The sequence below is a fragment of the Anabrus simplex genome, chromosome X, assembly GCF_040414725.1.
Source record: "Anabrus simplex isolate iqAnaSimp1 chromosome X, ASM4041472v1, whole genome shotgun sequence".
In the NCBI taxonomy this organism is placed as follows: domain Eukaryota; kingdom Metazoa; phylum Arthropoda; class Insecta; order Orthoptera; family Tettigoniidae; genus Anabrus; species Anabrus simplex.
In genome coordinates this window covers 178,259,910-178,285,405 of record NC_090279.1, presented here as the reverse complement: position 1 = coordinate 178,285,405, position 25,496 = coordinate 178,259,910, and the positions used below count along the sequence as shown (strand labels likewise).

General features: G+C 39.4%; 1 protein-coding gene across 4 annotated transcripts in view; it reads right to left on the bottom strand.

Moving 5' to 3' along the window:
- Window positions 1-8,214: 8,214 nt before the first annotated feature.
- LOC136886335 (arginine/serine-rich coiled-coil protein 2) overlaps window positions 8,215-25,496 on the bottom strand; it is a 99,633-nt gene continuing 82,351 nt past the window's right edge. For 3 of the 4 annotated variants that reach the window (XM_067159071.2, XM_067159068.2, XM_067159069.2), the window contains 2 exons: window positions 24,803-24,956; window positions 8,215-10,178 (listed from right to left, as the gene is read on the bottom strand). In XM_067159071.2, the coding sequence (XP_067015172.1) occupies window positions 9,997-10,178; window positions 24,803-24,956 (336 nt within the window). In that variant the 3' untranslated portion in view covers window positions 8,215-9,996. Of the gene's footprint in view, window positions 10,179-24,802; window positions 24,957-25,496 lie in introns of those variants that run through there. The other variant, XM_067159070.2, reaches the window with a different exon arrangement.

The window sequence follows — 25,496 nt, the reverse complement described above, 5'->3', positions numbered from 1 at the left end:
CTCAAGCTGGTCTTAAGCCACGTGCAGATTTAGGAACACCGGCTTGCAAAACCCATTTAAATTTGGCCGTGAATCAATTTGATTGGCTAACTTCATCAGCTGATAAACTGACAACAATGTGAAATGTCAAATTACTCGTATTTATCAGAATGATCAATCCTCTAATGCTCATATAACCGGTTCAGGTTTTATCCAACCACCCTGTATAATCCAATCATTTGTGGACAGTATTTTCTTAAGAATTGTATGTTATCTATACTCATCCTTATTTCTTTTGTTTCAGTGTTTGTGGGGCTGAGAATTTCACTTCTGCTTTCTTACCTGATGAGAACGCTGCCATCCTGACGTACAGCTCAGACCGTCTGGCTGCTGGTACAGGGTTCACTGTACTCGTTCAAGTCATCGGACCTCCGCAGAATCAGAATCAGTATGGCAACAGTCAATATCATCATATAGCAAACAACTATTTGCTGCCAGCCCAAGGACAGCCTGCAAATGTACAGCCACAAACAAGTGTGCCAGACAACTTACTACCTCCTTCAGTGGTGAATCACACCCAATCTTCACAACAGTACCAAGGAGACTACACAACACCCGGTGGATATTATGTCCAGCCAGGGTATAGACCTACATCAGCTGAAGTACCTCCAGTCATACATCAAGCCCAAGGGAATCCATATTATGCATCATATAATAATTATTACCGCCCAACATCATCAGCACCAGAAATTAACTATCAAACATCAGTACCACTCACTTATCAACCTCAGGGATTTTATGGTAATAACACATTGCCATCTGGGAATTATTTTCAACAACTGATCAATTACTTTCAAACTTTAAGACAGGACAATTTACCACCCTCTAACTACCAGTCCACTCCAAGTTACTATCAATCACCAATAGGAAATACTTATCAGAAACCTACCCCTGCTAATTCTCAATACCAAAGTCCAGGGAATGATGAGGCCAGTACTCCAACAGGTAAACCATTTTATGTGACAGCGACTCCAGTTCCAGTGATAAACTACCAGTCAACCACTACTGGTTATTATCCAAGTTCTATTTCACGGAAAGATGACAGAGTTATTTCAGAGAAAGATTACAGTATCACTCCCCCATCAGGAAGATATTACAATATTATAACACTGCCAACAATAAGGGATTTTTACTATCAAAACTCTTACCAGCAAATTGGAAATTCCTACTCGAGTACAGTACCATCGTCTTATCAGAGTATCACATCTTCAAAAGATTACAGTATCCCATCAGTGTATCAGAGTACAGTATCACCAAATGGTTACAATATTCCCTCATCCTATCAAAGTACATTATCATCAAAAGATTACAGCCTACCATCTCACACCACCATTTCCCCACCAACGGTGACAACACCTAAATTTTATTATTCTAATTCAATTAAGGATTATAGTGTTACTCCTCCATCAAAGATATATCCAGACATAGTAACACATCTACCTTACTACCAACCATCTATCAGTTCAGTAACAATTAATCCATTATACCAGCCGCCAAGCAACCAGTATCAAACAGCGAAACCATATTACTTCCCTCCAGAAAGTACACCGACACCCTCCATAGAGACTGGATACTATCAGCCACCTTATCTATCTACCAATGGATATCAAACAATAACACCCAAGCCTTATTATGGTACCCCAACTCCAAGTTCCAACTACAAGCCAACAATTGGGTATGATAAAGACTGCAATGAAACTCAGTGGGTACCTGGGAAGTTAAGTCTTGGCAATTACTGGTCTCAGCAAGTTCCCCAGATTCACACGGCATATCATTTGTGACTGGGAAAGAATTCAAAGAACAGCTTATGATTAACTTACTGTAGTTGCCAATCTTATTTCAGTGTAGTACCAAGCATAGTGAAAAGAAGAATAAGTGTGTGAATTTCCTAGCGTTTACCAATGCACTATGGTTGTCTGACATGAAGCCGCGTCCACGTCGGGTAAGCATGGCTGCTGCGCTTACGCCAATCTCAGGTCTCAAGGCCTGACATGAAACATCGGTTCCATCCATGGTGATTATTGTGAACTAAGGTGCTGCTGTGAAGTTTCAAATCGGTAGTGCAATTGCTCTTTAGTTACACATTTACTGTATTGCATAATGAACAGTTTAATAATGAACACGCATCTCTTTCAGAGAGTTCGCACTCTTTATCACAAATATTGTTTGTAGCTTAGTGTAGTATCTGTTACTCGTGCTGTACCTACAAGTAGCTGCAACTTCTCGTGAGATGCAGATAGTAGCAATGGTGAGAGTCCCCACTGTGGGGAGTGGCGCCACTATCGTAACAGCTCTAGCCAGGCTTCAGTTTAGCCTGTCTTTTTGTGGAGAAAGTAGGTTCTTTTTGGATTTAGTATATTTGAAGTGTAAGACTGGGTTGCATATATTCTTGTAAATCCAATGGCAGTGAAAATGCTGAACTGTTTCATGCCATAATGTAAATATGGATATAAATCAAACAACAGTAAGCATTTTATACATATCATCCAAGGATGAGAAACTCTACAAGGGCTACAGCTATTTCAAGAAAATACACTGATGTGTAAATCGATTTGTGACACTTTGTGAAGGATCCTTTACTTAAAGACGACTCATCCGTTGCCATTTTTTTGTATGAACACTGTGCAATTCGAAATTATTATTTGTCATAGTTGTTAGTAGTAGGAAGTTTTAATTTTTTAAATTTTCTTGAATTTCCCCAACTAAAGGCTATTAGGTGCCTTACCGGTAGCCCATAATTAAAGAATTCTCAAATAAATACACACAAATCTGTATTAAAGGAAATAATTTTTCAAATAATGTCGCAATGTTTACCATCATTATCCTTTTTCTGGTCCCGCAAACTGGGCACGGATGTTTACGAGCCTCCTCCAGTTTTTCCTGCCCATCCACAGCTTCTACTTTTCGCTGCAAGGTCTTTGAAAAAAAATTTTCTCAACCATCATGATACCTCCTGTTGCCATAGGATGGGTAGCATAGAGATGTCCAATACTGCCTGATAGGTTTTGGCATTCATGGCTTGAAAAATTAAAAACCAGGGAACAAAAACCAAACCACAATAAACCAGCCCACACCCTAATGCCTCCTTTCACAGAAGGTGCAATTCGTTCCGATAAGCAACATTCACTTGGCATTTGCCAGGTTCATACACGTCCGTCTGACTGCTACAATGTGTAGTGTGATTCTTCACTCTACATGACGCTCTTCCATTGTTCTAGAGTTCAAAGGAAACATGTTTTGCACCATTGTAATGAGCAGTGAGCATTCAGTTTAATCAACCTGGGTGCATGTGTGCATTGCAGTGTCAATACTTGCCAAAGAAAGGTATAAGTACATGCCAACAGGAAGTCCATGGGTATGGTTTGTAATAAATCTTGCCAGTTTGATGTTGCTGCACATTGAAGGACTGGCAGTCCCTATCTGTTTTGGATCCCTTGGTCAAGGTGGGTTTCTCTTAACCCATAGGAGTTTCCTTTTCATCACTACATCACCCACTATGGTATCCAAAACTTGCCAGAAATCACATGGGTGGAATGACTGAATTGATGAGCTATGATAATCAAGCCCCTTTCAGCCTCACCATGTCAATAGAATACCTAGTGTGATCACTCCGCTTTCTTAAGCCCTTAACTGGGGAATAGTTTCATAATATCAACCAGCCAGTGGGTAATTATTCAACGCAACATGCACTTTGGGAAGGTTACAGCAGCGTGCATCAGATGTAAATACTCAACAGAAAAATATATTTTACTTAATTTACTTAAATTATTAGTGATATAGTAGAAATTCAATAGCATTATATTATTACCGTTATTCTTGTAAACCCGTAAATATACATATATATATATACACTGTGTGTTCATACAAAAGTGAATATAAAAAGTGTTCCTTTCATTATTATGACAACATTTTTCAAGTTTTCAGATATGCAACAATAGGTTATACATACTTTCTGGTTCATAGGTCATTTAGAAATTGCACACAGTGTGGTAAATACAGAAGCACGGGAAAGCACAAAGTGCCACGTCACATTCCTCACAGCAGTAGACAGTTTCCCGCCGCCTCTGGTTTGACAGGAACACAACATGTTTTCTTGAGTGATTCCTACTTCCGGTCTGTGGGTTCTAAGATATGAAGTGACGTGCGGTTAGTCGAACTGGATTTCCAGAAGTTCTCTCTGGAAGTTTTGGTTTCACTGTTGAATCACAGTACTTCTATGTCAGTTTTGATACCAGATTGAGACGAAAACTCAGTTGAGAATCAGTCCACGTTTCTTTTTGAAGAGACCAAATTAATTGAAAACAGCAATGTCCAATAAGTGCTGGAACATTTTCATGTAGTACTTCTTTAGTCTCCTCCGTGCCAGAGTAACTGGCGACGCACTAGTCAGACAAATCGACTCCTCCCGTTCCTTTGCTGTACTCTATACTCAGAGCAGGCTTGAAATTATTTCCTCTCTTATCTCGTAAAAGTTGAACACAGTTGTCATGGATGGTCCTGATCATATGAACATCTTTCATGTCTGCCCACTTCATTATCATCAGTTTGTTCTTGTACCTGACTGTAAACTCTCCCTTTTGTAACTTTAGAGTTGTCAGATCTTTGGGTACATCCTCCTTGTTTACATGTAAAGTGCCTGTGGCGTCTGTTTTCTTTTCAACCAACAAATCAAACAGTCGTGGAGAACAAGAGTAATTGTCCATATATAACCTATACCCTTTGCCGAGTAGGTCACCCATTAGTGACAGCACGACTTGGGAAAGCTTGTCAAGATTCTTTAGTTCAATACTGCTTCAGCTTGAACCTGTGTACAATTCGCAAAAGTTGAAGGACTCCATCCCAAACCGTGTACTTTTCTTTGGAATAAACTTTTTCCAGCCAAGGCGACCTTTCCACAGCAGACTCTCATCAATGGCAATGTTATGTTCAGAGGTGTAGGATGCTTGAAATGGCTTAATATTTTTCTTTTGCTAGTTGCTTTACGTCGCACCGACACAGATAGGTCTTATGGCGACGATGGGGCAGGAAAAGGCTAGGAGTGGGAAGGAAGCGGCCGTGGCCTTAATTAAGGTACAGCCCCAGCATTTGCCTGGTGTGAAAATGGGAAACCACGGAAAACCATTTTCAGGGCTGCCGACAGTGGGGTTCGAACCTACTATCTCCCGAATACTGGATACTGGCCGCACTTAAGCGACTGCAGCTATCAAGCTCGGTTTAATATATTTCAACACAAACCAAATTTTGTAGAGCTTTGGATTAGGGGCACTTTTCGGATCAAAACTTGCACTGTCGCTGAAGAGCAAGAATTTCGCTAAACAAATGAAATCATGATTCAGTCATGATCTCGGTAAAGAATGGAGTATAAACCAGTTTGTTTTTACTGAAAAACACCCCCATTGTTGGCTTCTGAACTATGCCTTGTAGTAAAAATAAGCCTAACAACAGTTTTATTTCTGAGCTATTAGTTGGTTCCCACTTTTTGTCATGACTTCTATTCTTCATTTTCCCAGCTTGAGTTTAAAAAAAAATTGATTGTGTGGCATATAAATTTGTTTGATCAGCAATTCGAGTACATAGTTCGCCAGTGAAAAAGCGGAACCCATTCCAGTACTATGTGTATACCTGCATCTCCAATGATAGGAAATCTAGACCTAGGCTTACTTGGAATGTCAGTCCATACAGTGTCACTTTCCACCACTTCTTCAGGATCGTCGTTTTCTGTGTCACTTTGCCCATCAGTGGACGCGTCACTGTCAGTATCTTGTAATAAATGTTCCACTATTTCGTCACCGATATAATTCAACATCTTTCCTAACCAAGCCATGTTCATGTCACACTGAATAGTTTACCACCATACACAATAAGTTATCAGAACATGGACAATGGAGTTCGCAGAACAACTGTATTGTAACGACAACAATTCGCAAATTTAGTAATTTCAATGTACACATACACAGATTCTTCAAAAATTTGGCGCGGCCCGTACGAGGCAACACGAGACAGCTGTCGGACTGCTGCCTAGGCGTGAACTACCCGACTGGCATGAGACCGGATAAAAATGAATAGGACCGCAATAATCACATCTAATATGAATGGAATAGTTTTAAATTATGATAGTAGATGGCAGAAGTGATTAAGAATAGCCAGACGCCTATAGGCAGCTAAACCCAACATAAGAACACATTTAGAATTACAAGAATGCCTAAAGGCATCAAACCCAATACTCGTGCGATAGCTATTGACGCCTTTAGGCGTCAAACCCAGTTAAGGGGTTAACATTGACGTTCGTGGCTCCGCCAGAGTGTGGCGCTGCAGTCACAACGAACCAAACGTAACAACACGGGCCAAATTGTCGACGAAGGTAAAACAGTGTGTGCGTTAAGTTAGGGTAACAATTTTAATGTCTATCGAGGTAATTTTTTATGACATTTTCCAAAAGTCCGTATTAATATCTGTACAGTGCTTTAAGTGTGCAATCAACTAGTTTTCTATTATTTCGAGAAAATTTCGTACCTGGTTGTAAATCGGGTTACGGAAGGAAGTCTGATCGTAGACTATTTTTTATACCGCCAAACAAAAATAATCTGTTTGCTAAGTGTACGAGAGTTTTTTTCCTGGAAAGATAAGCAATTGTCAGCGAAAAGCAGAATATGTGATCATTTTTCAGCAGATTTAATTAACTTATAAAGGCGGACTGTTTTGTTGTGAACAGTAAAAACACTGAATTTTGTGAGGTGGGAATTAAAACCAGGAGCAGGGCCTGATACTTTTCCAAATTTACCGAAATACCTATCCACCAAGGTAAAATCGCGAAAGGCACCCAATAGGAAAAGGAACAAAGGAAATATCGAGAGCATAAAGAACAAGAATCACGATCTGAGTGTAGCAGCAATGGCAACAGTGAGCGGTACGGTTTAAGGTCGGCCGAGTTGTAGTCAAATTTACGGCCAATCTAGTTCTCTTACCAATGCCCAAAAGCCAAGTCTCTCTCAAAGGGAGACTAAAGAATGCAACTTGTAATTTAATGCGAGCTATATGTCCCTTTCCTCAGTCAAACATAGGTTAATTTCCTACAGGGGCAGATCAAGAACACGGAATGTTTAATGTGCTCTGTTTAAAAAGTATTTTTTAAAGTATGTAAAGCACAATATTGCTTTCGCTTTTTGTAATGTTCCATTTATCTCGTGTCCAAAGATATTTCTTCGTGGGGACTGAGAACTCTCCGACAGTAATAATAAGTCTAAACAATTGGGTGTTGTATTATTTGCGTATGTGTAACGTCCACTAAAACAGCTGACCGTGTAGCATTGGTGATTGGCTCCACTAGTGCCGCTCTGCGGGAGCGACTTGAACTCTGCGAGTGATCTCACTCTGTATTCTATTCGTCATGGCCTCACTGAGCTCTCGTACATCCATTTCAACTGCTACATATAGTAAACATTTCTACCAAGCACCCACAGCCTTATACAGTATTTCACGACATCCTTGAGTGCCATACGGGATCACTCTACTTTCCTTTCAGGGGGTGCCTAGTCATTAATGGCAATACAGTGTTTCTACACACTCAGCTCTATGTTTTCATCATGATTTCCCATAGGCCAGTTTTAGCTGGGCTGAGAAAAATAAGGCTTCTTTTAACTTTATTCTATTTTTCGACCACTCCTCTGACATCAACATGTTCTAGTTCAGGTTGCATTACCTTACACCATCGTTCAAGAGGTCCCTACATAATACTCTGGGCCTTCCTCAATCTCTTTTCCTTTTCATTTACCACGCAAGCCTGAAGTGCATTTGTTATGTTACAACTGCTGCTCTGAATGGATCTTTATAGGGAAAAAATAAATGAAGAAATAAAAAGGAAAGGTTTTTACTAAAGGATATCAGTTTAGGAATATAGGGATTAACATTTCACTGATAATTCAGTAGAAAATAATTACACAGTGGAATTTCCATTATTTTCCTAGTCGAGATCCAATTAGTATTTCAAAATCTACAGAAGCATTAAAGGTCCAGATTTTGGTAGTGCTTCTCTAGTCATGGACAATATATTTTAAAAATGAAGGAATATTCTGAATGGAGATTTCACTGTATTTAACATTTCAAATGGGACAATTTCTGATCTTCACAATAAATATATTGGAGTAGCCATATTTTAAATATAATACAAATTACACCTCTGGCGCAACACGAAAAGACGATTTATTATAATACAAGACAAATGGATACTGGTTCATTCACACTTCATTTCCGAATTGACAAAATATATACACACATGATACACATACATTCTCACATTCGCTATCACATTATGGCGTCACTTTCTATCACAAAAAGTCAATGGCCTACTTTTCAGACCAACGAAGCAGACCTCTTTCTTTGATGTACTGTACACTTGAACCGTGCCCTTGAAGATTCTACTTTTGGGTCCCATGATCTGCAGTGAATATAGACTATAATAGATCCCTCACACTAAAGGCTATATTATGGCCCCATGAAGACATTACAATGTATACAATGAGACAAGAGGGTTGTAGGAGTCACAGTAGGTGAGCACCAGGGTTGAGCATCCTGCCTCACAGTTGACCACAAATACTACAATTGATTCTCTGATAAATGACAATTCTTGATTAATCATCTTCAGTCCCAGAATGATGAAAATTAATGTACATACAGAAATATTCTATGTGTAATTTTTTAAAAGATGGCACTGCAAAATGTGAGTGTATTGGGATAAAGTCATTATCACCCAAATAATACCTGAACTCCATCAGAACAATTCAGAGCTACACATGGTGCCAGTTACCTAGTTAGAAGAGAGGTGTAAATGTGTCAAGTATGGCTGCAAGTGCAGTAAGTTCTTGTTTTCGTTTGTACATGGCTACAGAAAAGCTGTGTGGTACTGAAGATGCAAAAAATTCAGGAAATACAGTGGTAAGAAAATACATCAGCTAAAGTTGAATTCATGACCGGCAAAAGAAGCAAAACTAGACTTTAAGAAAAAAATATTTCATGCTGGGCATTTTGCAGCCAAAAAGCGAAGCATCCGACCAACGAAAATAGGCTGCTCGATTATGTGAATAAAGAGAAGCAATATGGATATGCAGTTAGAAGTGAAATGTGCTACCTAAGAGCTTTACACGTAGCCCGGAAACAAGGCACGACTGTCATCTAAGCGAGCCAGAGCAGGCTAACATTTCACAAACTGGCAAAGCAGATCAGACACTAGTCTATTTTGAAATGTAACTTGGGAACACTGAAAGCAGTAAAAGGGAATCCAGAAGATTATGCCACGTTGCTTTAAAACAATATTTTACGTAGCATTCATTTTTGTAAATTTAACATTTAATAAAGCTAATTAAAAAAAAAAATCCCCTGCTAAGATAAGCATGTCTGGATTATTTTGCTTTTGGTAATTTAAAGCCTCCAATGAATGGTCCTCTGAAATTCTCTCTCTCTCTCTCTCTCAAATAATCACTACCCTTAATTCATTGAACAGTTATGTAAAAGATAAGACTCACAAAACGTGAATTAAGATCAGAGGTTCAAGCAGCGACAATCCTCAAATACTGAGGGTCAGGTGATCGTGATGCACAAGATACTTTCTTGAAAACAATGAAGAAAACCAGAAACAAACCACCAAGACGTAAAGACAATTATTAGACGTGGCACTATTTTAGTAGTATAATGAAGTAAAAGTCGTGTTACTGAAGAATGCTCAACTATTAGCCCAGAATTTTAATTTAGATGAACTTTGGCCACTACATTTAGATATGTTAATAGAACAGAAACAGTCATGTAAAGACCATTTTTTTCAGTCAGTTCAAAGTCGTTAATCAGAAACTCAATTGTAGTTTGGCCATGATGTGTTGAGGCTGCAACGTTGCATTCTAGGCACCCAAAAAGCCACCCCCTAGTGACCCCTCTCACTCAGAAGATAGGAACATAAAACGAAGGAGGTTATCGTGGATACTGAAAGGTACCAAAGCCCAATCCAAGGCCACGGTGAGTGTGAGTGGCAACTCGTGCAACTTCATATTGCATTTCCATTGAATTGAACAGTTCTTCTTGCTTCTTGAGAATGTCACTTCCTTCAGGATTTTGGGTACCGTTTGCTCCTCCACTACTGCTTGCTCCACCACCTGCAACAAGAGAAGTTCTTTCCTCAAATGTTTGCAAAGGGACAGAACTACAAGAAAAACACCTTGTTTCCGCATACTATTTAAATTTCTCAACGGTTTGAAGATCAACAAGGAAACAAGCAAATCTTAGCATAGACACCATTTCTCAAAGTTACTGCTCCTCAAAAATTTTTACGGTACAGAAGAACCCTGCTTATCTGGCTGAAACGGGGCTGGGTACGATCCAAATGACCATAAACACAAACTTTTTGAAAAAAACCCCCCACACAGTTTAGATACTTTTACAAATGCTATTAACAATAAAATGCAACAGATGTATCTAAATTTAATAACAAATCAGTACCTACAGTAGCTGCCTCTGTGGATCAGCGGTAGAGTGTCGGCCTCCGGATCCCAAGATAGCGGGTTCAAACCTGGCAGAGGTAGTCGGATTTTTGACGGGCGGAAAAAAGTCCATTCGACACTCCATGTCGTACGATGTCGGCATGTAAAAGATCTCTGGTGACGCATTTGGTGTTTACCCGACAAAATTAGTTAAATCTCAGCCACAGACACCCAAGAGAGTTTCGGTTTACTCGGTCTGCCATCTAGTGGGCCTAGAGTAAAATGGAACGTTGAAATTGACGAGCAGACAGCCAGAAGGCGTCAAATTGAAATGTCTGCACATGGTAGCTGAGGCCATACGATTATTAATATTACCTACAGTATAAATTTGACGTCATTTACAATACTGTACATCATTTTAATTAACAAAGGGGGGTTCTTGCCTACACCAATGGAATATCATCATCCTCCTCCTCTCCCGTTATCCACCTCCTGCTAGGTCAGGGCATTTATGGCATTTCTCCACCTTCCTTTTTCCTTCCACCATTCCTGTTTCATAATTTTGTCCCAGTCCAGATTTCTTCGTGCACTCCTCTTTATTGAATCAATCTACCTTGCTCTAAGTCTCCCTCTCACTCTCTCTCGAACGTCATCTCCCATCATCTGTTTTGGTATTCTTTCCTCTCTGTCTTCCATCCTCTTTACATGCCCAAACCATCTTAGTTTACTCCTATCAATTCTACTCTCCTAACGAAGTACTTGTCATTGCCCAGGTCTAGGCCGCGTAAGTCAATATGGGTGCATAATACTTTTTTTACATTATCTCTTTATTCTTCCTTGTTTCCGACAAAGTTTCTTACGCTGGTAGAATGCATTGCTCTGTTGCACCCTCTTACTAATTTTCACATCCAGCCTTGTATTCTGCATTAATTCACTCCCTAGATACTTGCAGCTGTCAACAATTTCAAGGCTTTGACCACCAATTTTCACAATGCCTCTCCCTTACCTACCCCCCCCCCCCCCGGCCCCTCCCAATATCATCATGGTCTTGCTTTTTTCTGTGCTGATCTTCATACCATACTTTTCCATTTTCTTCGTCGGTGCACCAAATTGTTCTAGTACTTCCTAGCTGTTTCTTTCCCGTATCACAATATTGACTGCAAATAGTAGTAACTATCTCCCTATTCCCATATACTTTGTCTCCTTTACAATTTTGTCCATAACCATTAGAAACAAAAGAGGCAACAGCACACTCCCCTGTCTTAGTCCAGTTTCATTTCTAAACCATTCTGTCTTTCCAAACTGAGTCAGTACGCTGCTGACAGAGTTTATGCATTGCTTGTACCATTGTTTGTCTCTTTTTGACCGTAGCTTACAGCTTGCTGCGCTGTCTGTAAGCTAGAGTTTGAACTATTTGCCATCATATGGAGTAGTAGGATCACTGATGCTGATGCCGATACTTTTTTTCCTTCCACTTTTACATTCACTATAACCATAAAAACAACCCATATACATGGGTGATCTTACGCGCATTTAGAAACAATCGTCAAAATGGCGTGCCCATGGCAAAGTGCCTTGTGTGGTGACAAAGTAAACACTTATACGCAGATTCATTTTTTGATGTACCACATGGGTGACAAGCCCTGGGAATTGTCATTCTGATCTAACAGTAGGCGACGGAATTTATAATCTTGACCATTTTTATAGGTCAACTGGTCGTATTGACAAAATACGATTTGTTACATGGGTCTACCTAGTCAATACTTATTTGTGACAAATTGTTATCTACACTTGTTCGCTGCCGTCGGTAGACGTTTATATGAGCTTCATGTATATTCGCTGTCATAGAGTTGGGTGGGAAGCCTGGCTGACTGATAATGGGAATATGGATTCGCCTTACACATTAGTACACCAATAGAAGAACATTTCAATGGACTGATACAAGAACAAAGCAAGGGACCGTGCAATAGAGAAGTGGTAAGACTATAAGAATTTTAAAATAGTGAACAAGTAAGGTTCTGATAGCGAACTACTATCTTATACCACGACAATTGTGTCTAATGACAAGCACAACATGCAATATAATATTATAACAGTGTACTGGTAATCAATATTTTAAAGGTCATTTATTTCAATTATTTTAGGAAAAGTGTTAATAGAATGAAAGGTTTCAATATGCTAAGAGTATTTCGTAAGAAGCCTGATGAAGGGATTAGAACAGAATCCCAAAATAAGTACTGAAGCAAATAAAATATAGATAATTTGTTGTGACAAGTATTGACTAGGTGGAGACACACATAACAGAAGTTATTATAGTAGATGACGGGTTATGAAAATTCTTGCTTTTATGCACCTTGCAATTCTTTGATCATTGATACAATAAAATTGTCGGCGAGATTATGAGTTCCAAACAGTATAGTCATGAAATATGAACTATCGCTAGATCTTTATTTCTTTAAACCTCATGTATTTAACAAAACAATATCGGACATGTAGAAGTCTGACTCCTTGGCTGAACAGTCAGCGTTGAGGCTTTCAGTTCAGAGGGCCCTGGGTTCGTTTCCTGACCGGGTCTGGGATTTTAATTGTGTCTTGATTCATTTCTCTGGCTTGGGAATTAGGTGTTTGTGTTTGTCCCAACACTCTTCTCTTCATATTCACAGAACACTTCCAACTACCACAGAAAAACGCAATGATGATTACATCCCTCCACATAGTGTTGGCGTTAGGAAGGGCATCCGGCTGTAAAATAGGGCCAAATCCACATGTGCAACACAGTTCACACCCATGACCCCCCAGGTGTGGGAAAAGCGGAAGAAATAGAAGAATATCGGATATATAGAACTATTCTTATCTTCATGGCGTGACAATTTCACTTGCTGATGGATACCAATATCTGCGATTAACTTCCGCCATTTATAACTAAAAATTGACAAAGCATTACACTCTGTATGTATACATAAGACAATGACAAAACTTATACATTAAACGTTGGGTGATGTGTTCATGAGCTATGTTGTGAAGTTTGATGTGTCATAAAAAAAGGAAAATTTTGTATCTGGTGATGTGACAACAGGTATGAATTCTTAAAATTAAAATTACTTCTAATGATGTTCACATTGGATGAAATAGTATTTTGATGAATATTAAATTTAATTAGTTGAGTCTGTGGAAAGTGCATCTATGAGAATTTCAGCATTCACATAATCATGTCACATGGGTGCTATCAGTTGAAACCCACAAATTGGGTATTAAGATGTTGCTGAGAAAATTGGCAGTTTTTTTCTCTGGAGAACTTAAATCGAGTTGATTGCCTGTGTTTAATCTGTAAACTTCTATCGTCTTCTGGAAATTTGAAAACTAGGTATGGTTAATTTACATTTGTTGAACCTCGTAGATGTATATATATTTCCGAATTGTGCCAACATGGGTTGCTGAAGATAGCTAACACATTCACTCCTGTATCTGACTTAAGTCTGATAACATTTTGCCAGTGTCTTAAGGTGTTTGGTGAGAAAAATTCCAAGCTTCAAAGTTCAGTATACGTCTTAGTTTACCAATAATTCGTATTTGGAGCTAATACCTCGACACTCATATGTGATATATATTTGAATTATTGCGATTGCTACGCTAAGCTTTTAACAATCAAAGACCGATCATTACTCATTTGCCTGGTGTGAAAGTGGGAAACCACGGAACCCAAATTACACGTAATGAATGTCCGGAGTTGGTGCTGGTTAGTTTTGTTTTAACAGTTCGGGGTCCTCGATCTCAGTTGGACAGCGTTAATTTTCTGTTCTGGTCCTATGTCGGAGCAGATCCAACAAGTTTAAGGTTATATATTTCGTACACTAGACCAAAAATGGCGGCAAGCTTTACGCAGTATACAGCCTGAGCAATTCCCTGTTACGTGCTGATATCTGTCTTGAATTTGTTTTAGCTGAGTTGCTTTTTCTTTGCAGATAGTTTGTCGCTGTTTCTCATTTGTTTACATATTTACTATCAACAAAGCATCCACCAGTTACGGCATGGAACCTGATGGTATTTACAAACAGTTGCATGACTGTGGTGATACTGATGATTTGTTGATGGATTATGAAAGTGACAGTAGTGTTCCCGAATCAGAAGGATTTTTCGAGTGAGGAGGAGGAATGATTGTCATTAATTCATTAAAGAAAAACTTTTTAGACTAGTTTCGATCGATTATACGATCTTCAAAAGTTTTTACAAGATAAAAATCTGAGAGAGAGACATGGCAAACTTATGTACAACTTAAAACGTATACACATGGAATTAAAATCTCGATCTTGTATGTATAGTCTATGAATACCGTATAATCCTGAATACCATCCACACTTTTCCCCTCCCGAAAATATTGCTTCTAAAAATTGGGTGTGGCGCGATACTTTACGCGTCTTAGGGAATGTTATATTTTTTAGTCTATTTTAGTTTTAAAGGTTGGCACTGGATTCAACCATGTCTTCCAACATCATTCGAAAAGAGTAAGTGGACATGTGTGTACCGTATTCTTCTCTGTTATCTATTTCATGTGATAGCGGAGATTTGTTCTATAACAAATGTGTGTAAAACTTTCCTAAAAGTCGGCTACAGTTTATAAGCTCAGTAAAATTATTTCTAAGTATGGAACAACCGTGAAATCGCACATCGGCACACTCTTGGTCGCCGTGACTTGGCAAGCAAGCTTCTCAGCGAGTGCTCCCCCAACCCCAAATACAATTTCACTTTTCTTTTACCAAAAGCGCTTGGCGGCAGTCAGTCTGCAGTCTTTTACTGTTAAGTGAAAAACTGAAAGTTATAAGCCGCTGGTAGGAAATAAGATATAGATGAATCTTTTATTCGAGATTGAAGAAAAGATTTTCTTTTAAACTTTTTTTTTTTTTGCTATTTGTTTTACGTCGCACCAACACAGATAGGTCTTAAGGCGACGATGGGATAGGAAAGGCCTAGGAATGGTAAGGAAGTGGCTGTGGCCTTAATTAATGTACAGCCCCAGCATTTGCCTGGTGTGAAAATGGGAAAATATGGAAAACCATCTTCAGGGCTGCCAACAGTGGGGTTCAAACCTACTATCTCCTGCTCACAGCTGCGCGCTCCTAACCACATGGCCAACTCGTTCGGTTTCTTTTAAACAGTAACGGGCAGAATGCACAGTTTCCTGAAATTGAAAGGATTCTGTACAACTATGAGGGCAGATCGGAAAGTAAAGCACAATAATATTTATCCCAAAAAGCTTAATATGTACCAAAACCGAACAAATCATAGATGAACTTACATCTTTGACCTACTTCTCTACATAGTCACCAAGTTTCCCAACAGATTTCTCCCATCGTGGTACCACTTTTAATATGCCCTGTTCGTAGAAGTCCGTTTGGTTGGAGTTTCGCCATCTGCGGACTGCTGATTTCACTTCAGCATCTGTCGCAAAGTGTGGCCGGCCAGGAATTTGTTCATGGGACTAAACAGATGAAAGTCCAATGGTGCCAGGTCCAGACTGTATGGTGAATGCTGGAGCACCTCCCACCCAAATTTGGAGAGTTTCTCACGAACAGGAGCAACAATATGGGGACAGGCATTGTCATGAAGAAGTTTGACACCGCCAGCATTAATGTTGCAGCGCTTGTCACAAAGGGCACGACGCAACTTAAAGTTGGCTGCAGCATACACAGTGGTCCCATGTTCAGCAAAGTCCACCAATAACACACCAGACATGTCCCAAAACACCATCACAAGCATTTTCCTATCAGATTGAGTCACTTTAAATTTTTTCGTACTGGAGAACCCGCATGTTTCCACTCCATAGAGGCCTGCTTGGTTTCGGGCGTGTAGTGGTACGCCCACGACTCGTCCCCAGTGATGATTCCTTTCAGAAAACAACACGTTAAGTGATCCATGCTTGTCATCATTCGCTGGCCCTTGTGGTTGTCTGTCAGCTTCTTAGGCACCCAGCGAGCACTAACTTTACGGAATTTCAACGTGCCAGGAACAATGTCATACACCGCACCATAGAAAATGCTGAACGTCTGCGATAAGGTTCGCAGGTGCACATGCCGGTCGTTCAAAATTGCTGCCTCAATGGCACGGACATTCTGCGAAGTTGAAGCTGTTACCGGCCACCTGGAGCGTAGCGAATCACTAAGGTTTACACCACATGGAGTCATTGCTACGGTCCAGGCAGTCATCCCCATAAATGCTGTGCATGTCCCTGTGAATTTCACTCGATGCATACCCTTTGGCCCACAAATATCGAAGTACAATTCGCTGCTCTTCACACGTGGATGACAGTAACATGCGCGCCATGTTTGTTTCGCAGTTAAGGCTTCTCTTGCTAGAGCTACACATGAAAACAAAGTACCCTCTGTAGTGCAAACTTCAAACTATATCGTTGTGAAATTTCAACATTCCACCTGAAATACCAGGGGAGAAAAAATATGATTGTGTCGTTAGTTTCCGATCTGAACTCGTATCTCTTGATAGCATTGTAATGCTTGCCTTTGATGAGCTGAGTTGTTGCCCAGTGATTCGACCATTCTTTGCAAGCCTGTTCCTTGATGTGGCTTTAAGTCTCGTATGTAACAGAAAAGTGGGAATTGGGATACGGCGTGTCTACCAAAATGCGCCAATTAAAAGAATTAGAAATCGCAAAAGAACTTTCTACGCCAGAGTTTAAAGCAAGCCGAGGGTGGATCAGAAATTTCTATAAGAGGAATGGACAGAGCATTAGAAGGCATACTACAATTTCATACTGTGTTCCTACTGCCAATGAAGAGCTTTTCCTTCCAGTGCCATATAATTTGGCAAAAGAAAAATTTACACCTGCTTTTCCAAATTGGAAATGCAGATGAGAAGCCTGTCTATTTTCAAATGCCACTGGACAGTACTGTGAGTGTTAAGGGTTCAAAAAGTGTTACCATCAGAACGGGTGGTAATGAAAAACAGAGGTGTAGAGTATGTATACTTATGTATGTATACTTGCTGATGGAACTAAACTTCTACTGGACATTGTCTTGAAGAAAGATGCTGACTGGCTGAAACGTGTTTGGCAACGTTGCTCTGGTGCATAGCTTGGATGGAAAAGCTTGCTTGTTATGGACAGCTACTGCAGTCACACAACAGAAGCTGTGAAGAAGCAAACAAAGGACGCAAAAACCAATCTAGCAATCATTCCGGGTGGACTGATATCTATGTTACAGCCATTGGATGTCTGTGTAAACCGTCCGTTCAAAGCAGCCTTGAAACAGCTGTATACCAAGTGGGGGGTGGCTGACAATCAAGCATCGACGTCAACTGGTCGTATTAAGCGCCCAGAAGTTCAACAGCACTGTTCGCAGGTAAGACGGCGTGGGATCGTATCTCTGGTGATCTTGTCCGGAAAAGTTGCCAGACTTGCAGTATTTCTAATGCTATGAATGGCAGTAAAGACGATATTGTGTGGGAAAGTAATGGTCAAAGTGATAGTGAAAGCTTCAAAGTTGGTACTGCTGATGACATGCTGACGATCTTTCTGTGATTGGCAACTTTTTGTGTGTGTGTGTTAAATAATTTATTGGGTATTATTTCAAGGACACTTAAAAACTATCTGAAACTATATTAAATTCGTGAAACATACGTAGTGAAATGACATTCTTGTTCTGTAGCAAATACTGTAAATAAATTTGAGTGAAACTTAAAAAAAAAAAAATTTGTCCTTTAAAATATAGGGTGCGGGTCTTATACAGAGGCAGGTGGTATGGTACGTTCAGTCTTGTATCTTGATGAACCATTAATGATAAAAATAATATTAACACTCAATCCACTGGACAAGTGTAAAAATGTGTCCAGGAACATGAGATGTGTGGACATGCAAAAATGCAGCTGAAGCTGCTGATCGTTGTGCTCCGGGTGGAGCGTCGAAGGATATCCTTAATGCATTGTCCAACACCTAGATATGACTATACTACTTTCAAGACCAGGATATCCCTTAGATTAATGCAGCAGCATTGTACTTTTAAAGAAGACTGCATCTTGACAAATCGACTGTAAGTTTCGAGAACCATGTCCTCTTCAAAATGAATAATCCACAACAACCTACAAAATGGGGGATAATGTTACATATCATTACCGATGCATTGAATGAGTTATGTTTTGTCCACGATTCCTTATTTTGGCTTGCTTACTACGCAAAATTTACGTTTCCCTGGTTTGACATTTGGCAGTAGAATAGTCTTTCTGCTGGTGACAGACATACTTCAAGTTACTCGAGCTGTAGGATATGCTGTGTTTACTGGCCGATTTTATACTAGGACGAAACTGGCAAACAAACTTTCGAAAAAGAAACTTCACTTTACTGAGAATATGCTATTGAAATGAAAGGGACTACTATCTCAATGATAGGAGCCTAAAATTGAAGAAGCATGAAATCCGTGCTCTATGGAATGAAGACAAGTTTATGGCATTTTCGTGTAAAGATTAAGTGCAGTGTGTCACTTCTTATTACATGGCAAAACCCAGCAATAACGGAGGCAGTAAGACAACAGGAATGGACAAGGAGAAAAAAGAATTTTGAAGCCTGTGGCCATTGTAGATCACACAAACAAAATGGGAGGGGTCAATCGTGCTGACTGCTCATCATAAGGTTTTGTTGTGGAGGAGGAAACTGTTCTTCTAGGAGTTGAAGGTAGCTTTAGTGAACAGTTCTCGCCCATTTAATTTCCAACCAAACAAAAAACCACCACTTAAAGTGAGTTACAAGTCTCAGGGATCAAGTTATCGTGGGGCTTGTGGGGGACATTAGGAACAAAAATGCTGGAAAACAGGGGCAACGGCAATGAAGAATTTCGACTGAATAGGCAGATACCCATCACAGATGCTCATGAGGACAATTGAAACTAAGGACTGTGCTGTGTGTTCAGGCATGAAAGTGAAAGGAGACAACAAGGAGACATTTTATTGTGAGATCTGCCCAGGGAACCCTGGACTGTACCCGGAAAAATATCAATGGTAATGTGTGTAACGTGATGGATATAAATTAATGTGCAGTTCATATTTTCGATGTAAAAATTCAGATTTTTACTTACGTATTTCTTTCCCATACTTGCCTAATGTTAAATTGGACCCCAGCTAGGTAACCATCCATTAAAAACAAAGTAAGTGCAAACAAAACTAAAGATAAAATAACATTCATTCAACAGGTGAATTTGAAAATCACTTTGAAAAATATGTTACTTGACAAATATTTAATTAAGCCAAAACAGGCACAAACATATCAAAAGTGAGCATGTTCCCTGAGTAAGAAAACACTCAAAATTTATATGCTCTTGATTAATCCACTCTCACACATAGTGCGACTAACGAGATCAATAGTATCATTGGTAATTATGAGTTCGAGTTTCTCCTACAGCCTAAGGTTCCGTCTTAGGTCAGGGAGATCGGCACACCTCAGGACTTCCCGGTTAATGTTCTTCTGCCCGAGTGCACTAAGCTCGGTAATTATCAGCCTTTACGAAAACGCGATTTTTTCTGTTACCGATATTTATGCACCCCAGCGATTATGTTGCATGCGATTGATCACCTTCGGTATCGTTTCCTCACTCTGTCCAGTAGCGAGTTCTCTCGTCAACATTCGAAGGAACTTCTGTTCTGTAAAGAAAATTCAGAATAAAAGAACTTTTTGCGTAATAAATGCATAAATAACTAGTCCAACAACAGTTGTACACTCGTTAAAAATAAAGACTGAGAAAACGATCACTTAATTTTGATGCTAAATACAGTAAAATACCAGTATAACAAAATTTTGGGGACCTCTGAAATTAATTTGTTATACTGAAATAAGTCAATTCTTAAGAACTCACATAGTATTATATCCATTAGTTATTGTTGTTTTTAGGGGTGGAACTACGAGGTCATCTGCCCTGTTATATCAGCTGCAGGATCTATATAACTTCAAAATACCATTATAATAATAAGAGTTACAGTACCCGACAGATGTTTTCAGAAAATCTATTTTTACATTGTACCAGCAAGTCTACACATTGTTCCAGAACATCATTTTTTGAAAAAGTCTGTGATTTTCTTCTGAACAGATCCAGACACAAAAGCTCGTTCCACCAAATAGTCACCAACCACTGCACATGAATTTAAAACAGAGTCTGGCACATCACTTCGTGACACAAGAAAATCTTGAAGGCTATGTGCCATGTTCGTTGCCTGCTAAAGAGTCAAGCTCTGTCGATCACAATCATTTTGGGGGTTGTCTTCCTCTTCCTCCTCATCACATGGATCTGTATCATTCATAATGTCCTCCACAATCTCCTCACTGGTGATTTCTTTGTGGACTATTACATCACTATCTACATTGATGTAGTCGCCGACTTACCGTAGATGGCACATCCAACGTTGTACACAAACGCTTCCAATTCTCCTCGGTTTCCACATAATCCAACACTTCACTTTCTGCGACGTCTTCTGTAAAAACTAAAGCAGTTTGTGATGATGCCTGCATTCAAGGATTTTCATGTAGCATTAAACATCTACATTGCTTCCAATATATTGATGTTAATGTCTCTATTCGTGGCAACGTTGCACAGCATTCGACGGACCACACGAGCTCGGTAATGCCGCTTTACTGCAAGAATTATACCCTGATTCAGCGGCTGTAGAATTGAAGTTGTATTTTGAGGCAAAAATAAAACTCTTACCTGCTCCAAATGGAGAGGCACACAATTATGAGAAAAGCAATTGTCCAATAATAGAAGAATTCTCCTCTTTTCGGCCTTCATCCGAGGTTCCAAGTCCAACAACCACTCTTTGAATAGCACAGATGTCATCCATGCCTTAGAGTTGTGCCTGTATTCACAGGGCAAATGTTGCACCCCCTTGAAACACCTTGGCTTCCCAAACTTCCCAATTATGAGAGGCTTCAGTTTGTCCGTCCCTGTGGAATTGGTGCACAAAAAAGCTGTGATACGTTCTTTTGAACGTTTGCCCCCAAAACACTTATTTCCCTTAAAACCAAGGGTTTTGTTCGGCATTAGTTTATAAAATAACGCAGTTTCGTCTGCATTATAAATGTCTGCCGGCGAATATTCTTTCAAGGCATCCTTTAGAGTCTCCAGCCGCCATGAAGACGCAACTTCCTTCGGGGCATCATTAGCTTCACCACTTATAATTTTGTGGGATATGCCATATCTCTCCCGGAACCTATGAAGCCAACCAGCACTACCCATAAACTCAGGTGACCCAAGCGAACGTGCGAAAGATCACGCACGCTCACATAACAGTGGGCCATTTATTGGAAGGTTTTTACTCAGCATTTCCACAAACCACGTATAGACGGTTTGGTCCACCTCTTCTTACGCTGTGGACCTAGGGCATTATTTAGACCGGTCCAGCTGTGGTCAATCATAGCATCAGCTGAATAAAAATCCAGGCTGATTTCTGCTTGTTTTCTCTTTCTCTCTTGGAGAACTACTACTTCTTGCTGCATATGTGAAAGCTGCATTCTTATTTTCAAATCTTCCAGTAAAAAAGGTTATTTTGGATAAATCTTGGAGATGCCCAGTGTTCGTTTTAGAAATCTGGCCTTTACATTTTCAATAGTTCGAAGGTCGGACACCGTTAGTATTTTCCAAGTAAGTTCCATACCATATGTGAGAACTGGGCGAAGCTTATTGGTTACACAAAAGCGATTGCCTTCTCGATCGCGTACGGTGCATATATGGAAAATGGCGATCATATCGTCTGAATAACGAAATAATGTAACAAGAAAAATGTTGCATAAAACAGGATGAATTTTGGTTTTAATTTGAGAATTATGGTCAAACTGGTAAAGAAAAGAGCTCAATTTTAACTCGTTAAACTGAAACTACGAAATTTGTTAAAACGAAATATTTTTAACATACAACAGATAGGGAAAAAGGAAGGGACCAAAAAAATTTTGTTATTCTGAAAATTTCATTATACTGGTGTTTGTTACAGCGGAATTCTACTGTACTGCAATTAAGTATGGAATACACCTCAAGATATGGCAGCGTGCATCATTGATTTCAAAGGTTAGTTTCCATTTTCTCGCGTCTGTTAAATTTCAGACAGGCTATTATCATGTAAATTTATAGCGAGAAGGGTATTTTCTACTAGCACCAGAAATACGTACGTATGTATTCACGATAAATATAGTACGGTTAAATTATGTTAGGCGACACTGTTTGAATACGAAAAACTGAAATGTTTGCCACAAAATGCGATCGATCATCTTCAGTGCAGTATAGTTTCTCGCTATGTGCAATTGCGAGATCTCTTGTAGACATTCAAAGGCGATGTTAGAGTTGATCAGTAATACCCGTCAACTGCTGTTCTCAAAAGGAAATTTGAAATGAAAGAGGATAACAAGTTTTCGTAATAAATGCATAAATAACATGGCCAATAGCAGTTTTTTACTTGTTAAAAATAAAGGCTAAAGTAAACAATCTCTTAATTTTAATGTTATATACTGAAATTTAGTAAAAATATGATACACCTCTAGATATGGCAGAGTACATCATTGATTTCAGAGGATAGTTTACATTATCTCGCGTTTGTTAAATTTCAGAATGGCTATTCCCATGTAAATTTTAGCGACGAGGTTATTTCTCTATTGCGTTCGAAGAAGAAAACAGAAATGTTTGCCACAGAAGCCTGTGAAGTGATACCGTATTTCTCCAAATCCAAAACGACAATTTTTTTTCTCAGAATCTCATGTGAAAAATCAAGGGTCGTCTTGCAGTCGCGGCCTTCGTAACTGCCGTAATAACCACGCTGCTACTTTTCAAACCCCCCCCCCTCCTTGCGCATGTACACAAAACTCTATATGTGACCGTCTCTTTATTATACATCGCTAGCCGTGACAACCGGTTGTACAGTGCCCTGTATAACGTCACTGGATCTCGGGAAATAGTGGAGAGAGAATGACATTCTATTAGCCTCTACAAAAACGCTTCTCAAATCTGCAGAATGGCATCAAAATATGCGAGCCATCTAATTCTTAGACAGGCCAGGCTACTCAGTGGCTAACTTATAATGCGTCTACTGTACCTGACTTAGTAAAATTAAGTTTTATAGATAGCAGGAATATTTTTGTGATGGATAGTCTTAAAGATACGTGGAACAGGTATTGCCAACAAATTTTCAACGGGTTCTCATTATGATGCAAATTTTAATTTAATGGTTATTAAACACTCGAAAATATATAATAATTGTGCAGCCGCACGAAAATATGGCATAGGCCTAACTAAAGCCAATATTTGGCGTCAGCGTGAAGGCAAAGATAGCTAAACATAGGTGTACTGTACAAAAGATGCATTCAGTGATCCGGAACAAGGACGCTTTACAGAAGTCTAAAATGAAATTGTGAGGTATGTGCACGAAAAACGCAAGGGCGGAATGGCCATACTGTGGTGCAATAAACTAGTTCATTGACCTTCAACGTCCACGATTAGGCCTATACATCGCTAGCCGCTGAAGTTGGCCGAACCTGCCAAGCGAAACGTGCGTGTAGCGGTAGCCGGTTATATCTGATGCTGACGAAAGTATCGTTACAGTTTTATAGACAGCAAAGAATATTTTCCTCACGGATCGCCGTATTGTAGAGATGCATGGAATAGGTATTACTGGCAAATTTTCAACGGATTCTCTTCGAATTTTAAGTTAATGGTCATTAAACCCACGGAAATAAAGAATAATTGTGAAGCCGCCAAAAAAAGGGGGGGGGGGGGAGAGGGGGCATAACGAAAGCCAATGTTCGGCGTCTAAAAATGCGTACTGTACAACAAAGGCATTCATATGATTGTACAAAGCACTTTTTGAGCCTGATTTAATTTTTTTGAAGGAAAAAGCAGGACTTGTCTTGGGATTCAGAAAAATACGGTACTGTAATTTTTTCAGAATGAAATTAAACACACACTTTCATGTAGCATCGGATTTCGAAAAATAACAAACAAGTAAGCCATAGTGTGGATATCATCCGCGGAAACACAAGTTTTGAACAAACTGATTGCCGTTTCATACCGATACAAAAATCGAATATAACGACAATCTGCTATAGCGAGTAAATTTTCAGCTGTGAATTCTCGCTACAATGGACTTCTCCTGTATTTTATTTATGCGTTCACAACCCAGAATACTAGAAATGATAAGACGTTTGTTATTGTTCTACATGAAAGGAGAAACTACAGGAAAATATCATGCTTGGAGACCCTGCTTCATTTTCTCAGAACTAAACAATAAGAGTTTTAATGATTAACATGCCAAGTAGTCAAAAATGTACTTACTTGGAGCTGGATCCTTGATTCCCATAAGTCTTTTGAACTTTGCTGTCATTCTTCCATCTTGGTCCTGTGCAAAAGTAGTTCCTTCCCATTTATTGTTTGATGCCGGAGCTGCAGGTTTGCTGGTGTCAACAGTAGCCGTTTCTGTCTTTGTACTCTGTGGACAAGAAAACTCCACGTAATCAATAAATTCCACTTGATGCAACATTAAAAACAGGATGAGCAAGGAAAGAGAGGTTATGCCACAATTTCATCACTCAACTTTATTATTGTATAGTTGAGCTTATTGTTTAAAGGGAATATACAACTGGGCAACCATCCCTTTCTAAACAATTATAAAAGGAAAATAGGGTAGTAACACACTTCAGAAATCAGGGCATCAGCAAAGGAAAGCGAACGGCTATGAAGGGTATGAAAATGCTCCAAGAGAATATAATAATATTAATAGTAATAATATTTGTTTTATGACCCACTAACCACCTTTTTAAAAGGATTCTGGAGATGTCAAGATACCAGAATTTTGTTTTGCAGGAGTTCTTTTACATGCCAGTAAATTTACTGACACCTTCATATTCCACCAGACTGAGCCAGGATCAAACCTACTAACTTGGACTCAAATGGTTAGTGCTTCTACCATCTGCATTACTTCGCCTAGCATTTTTTCTTTTTCATTTGCTTTATGTTGCACCAACATAGA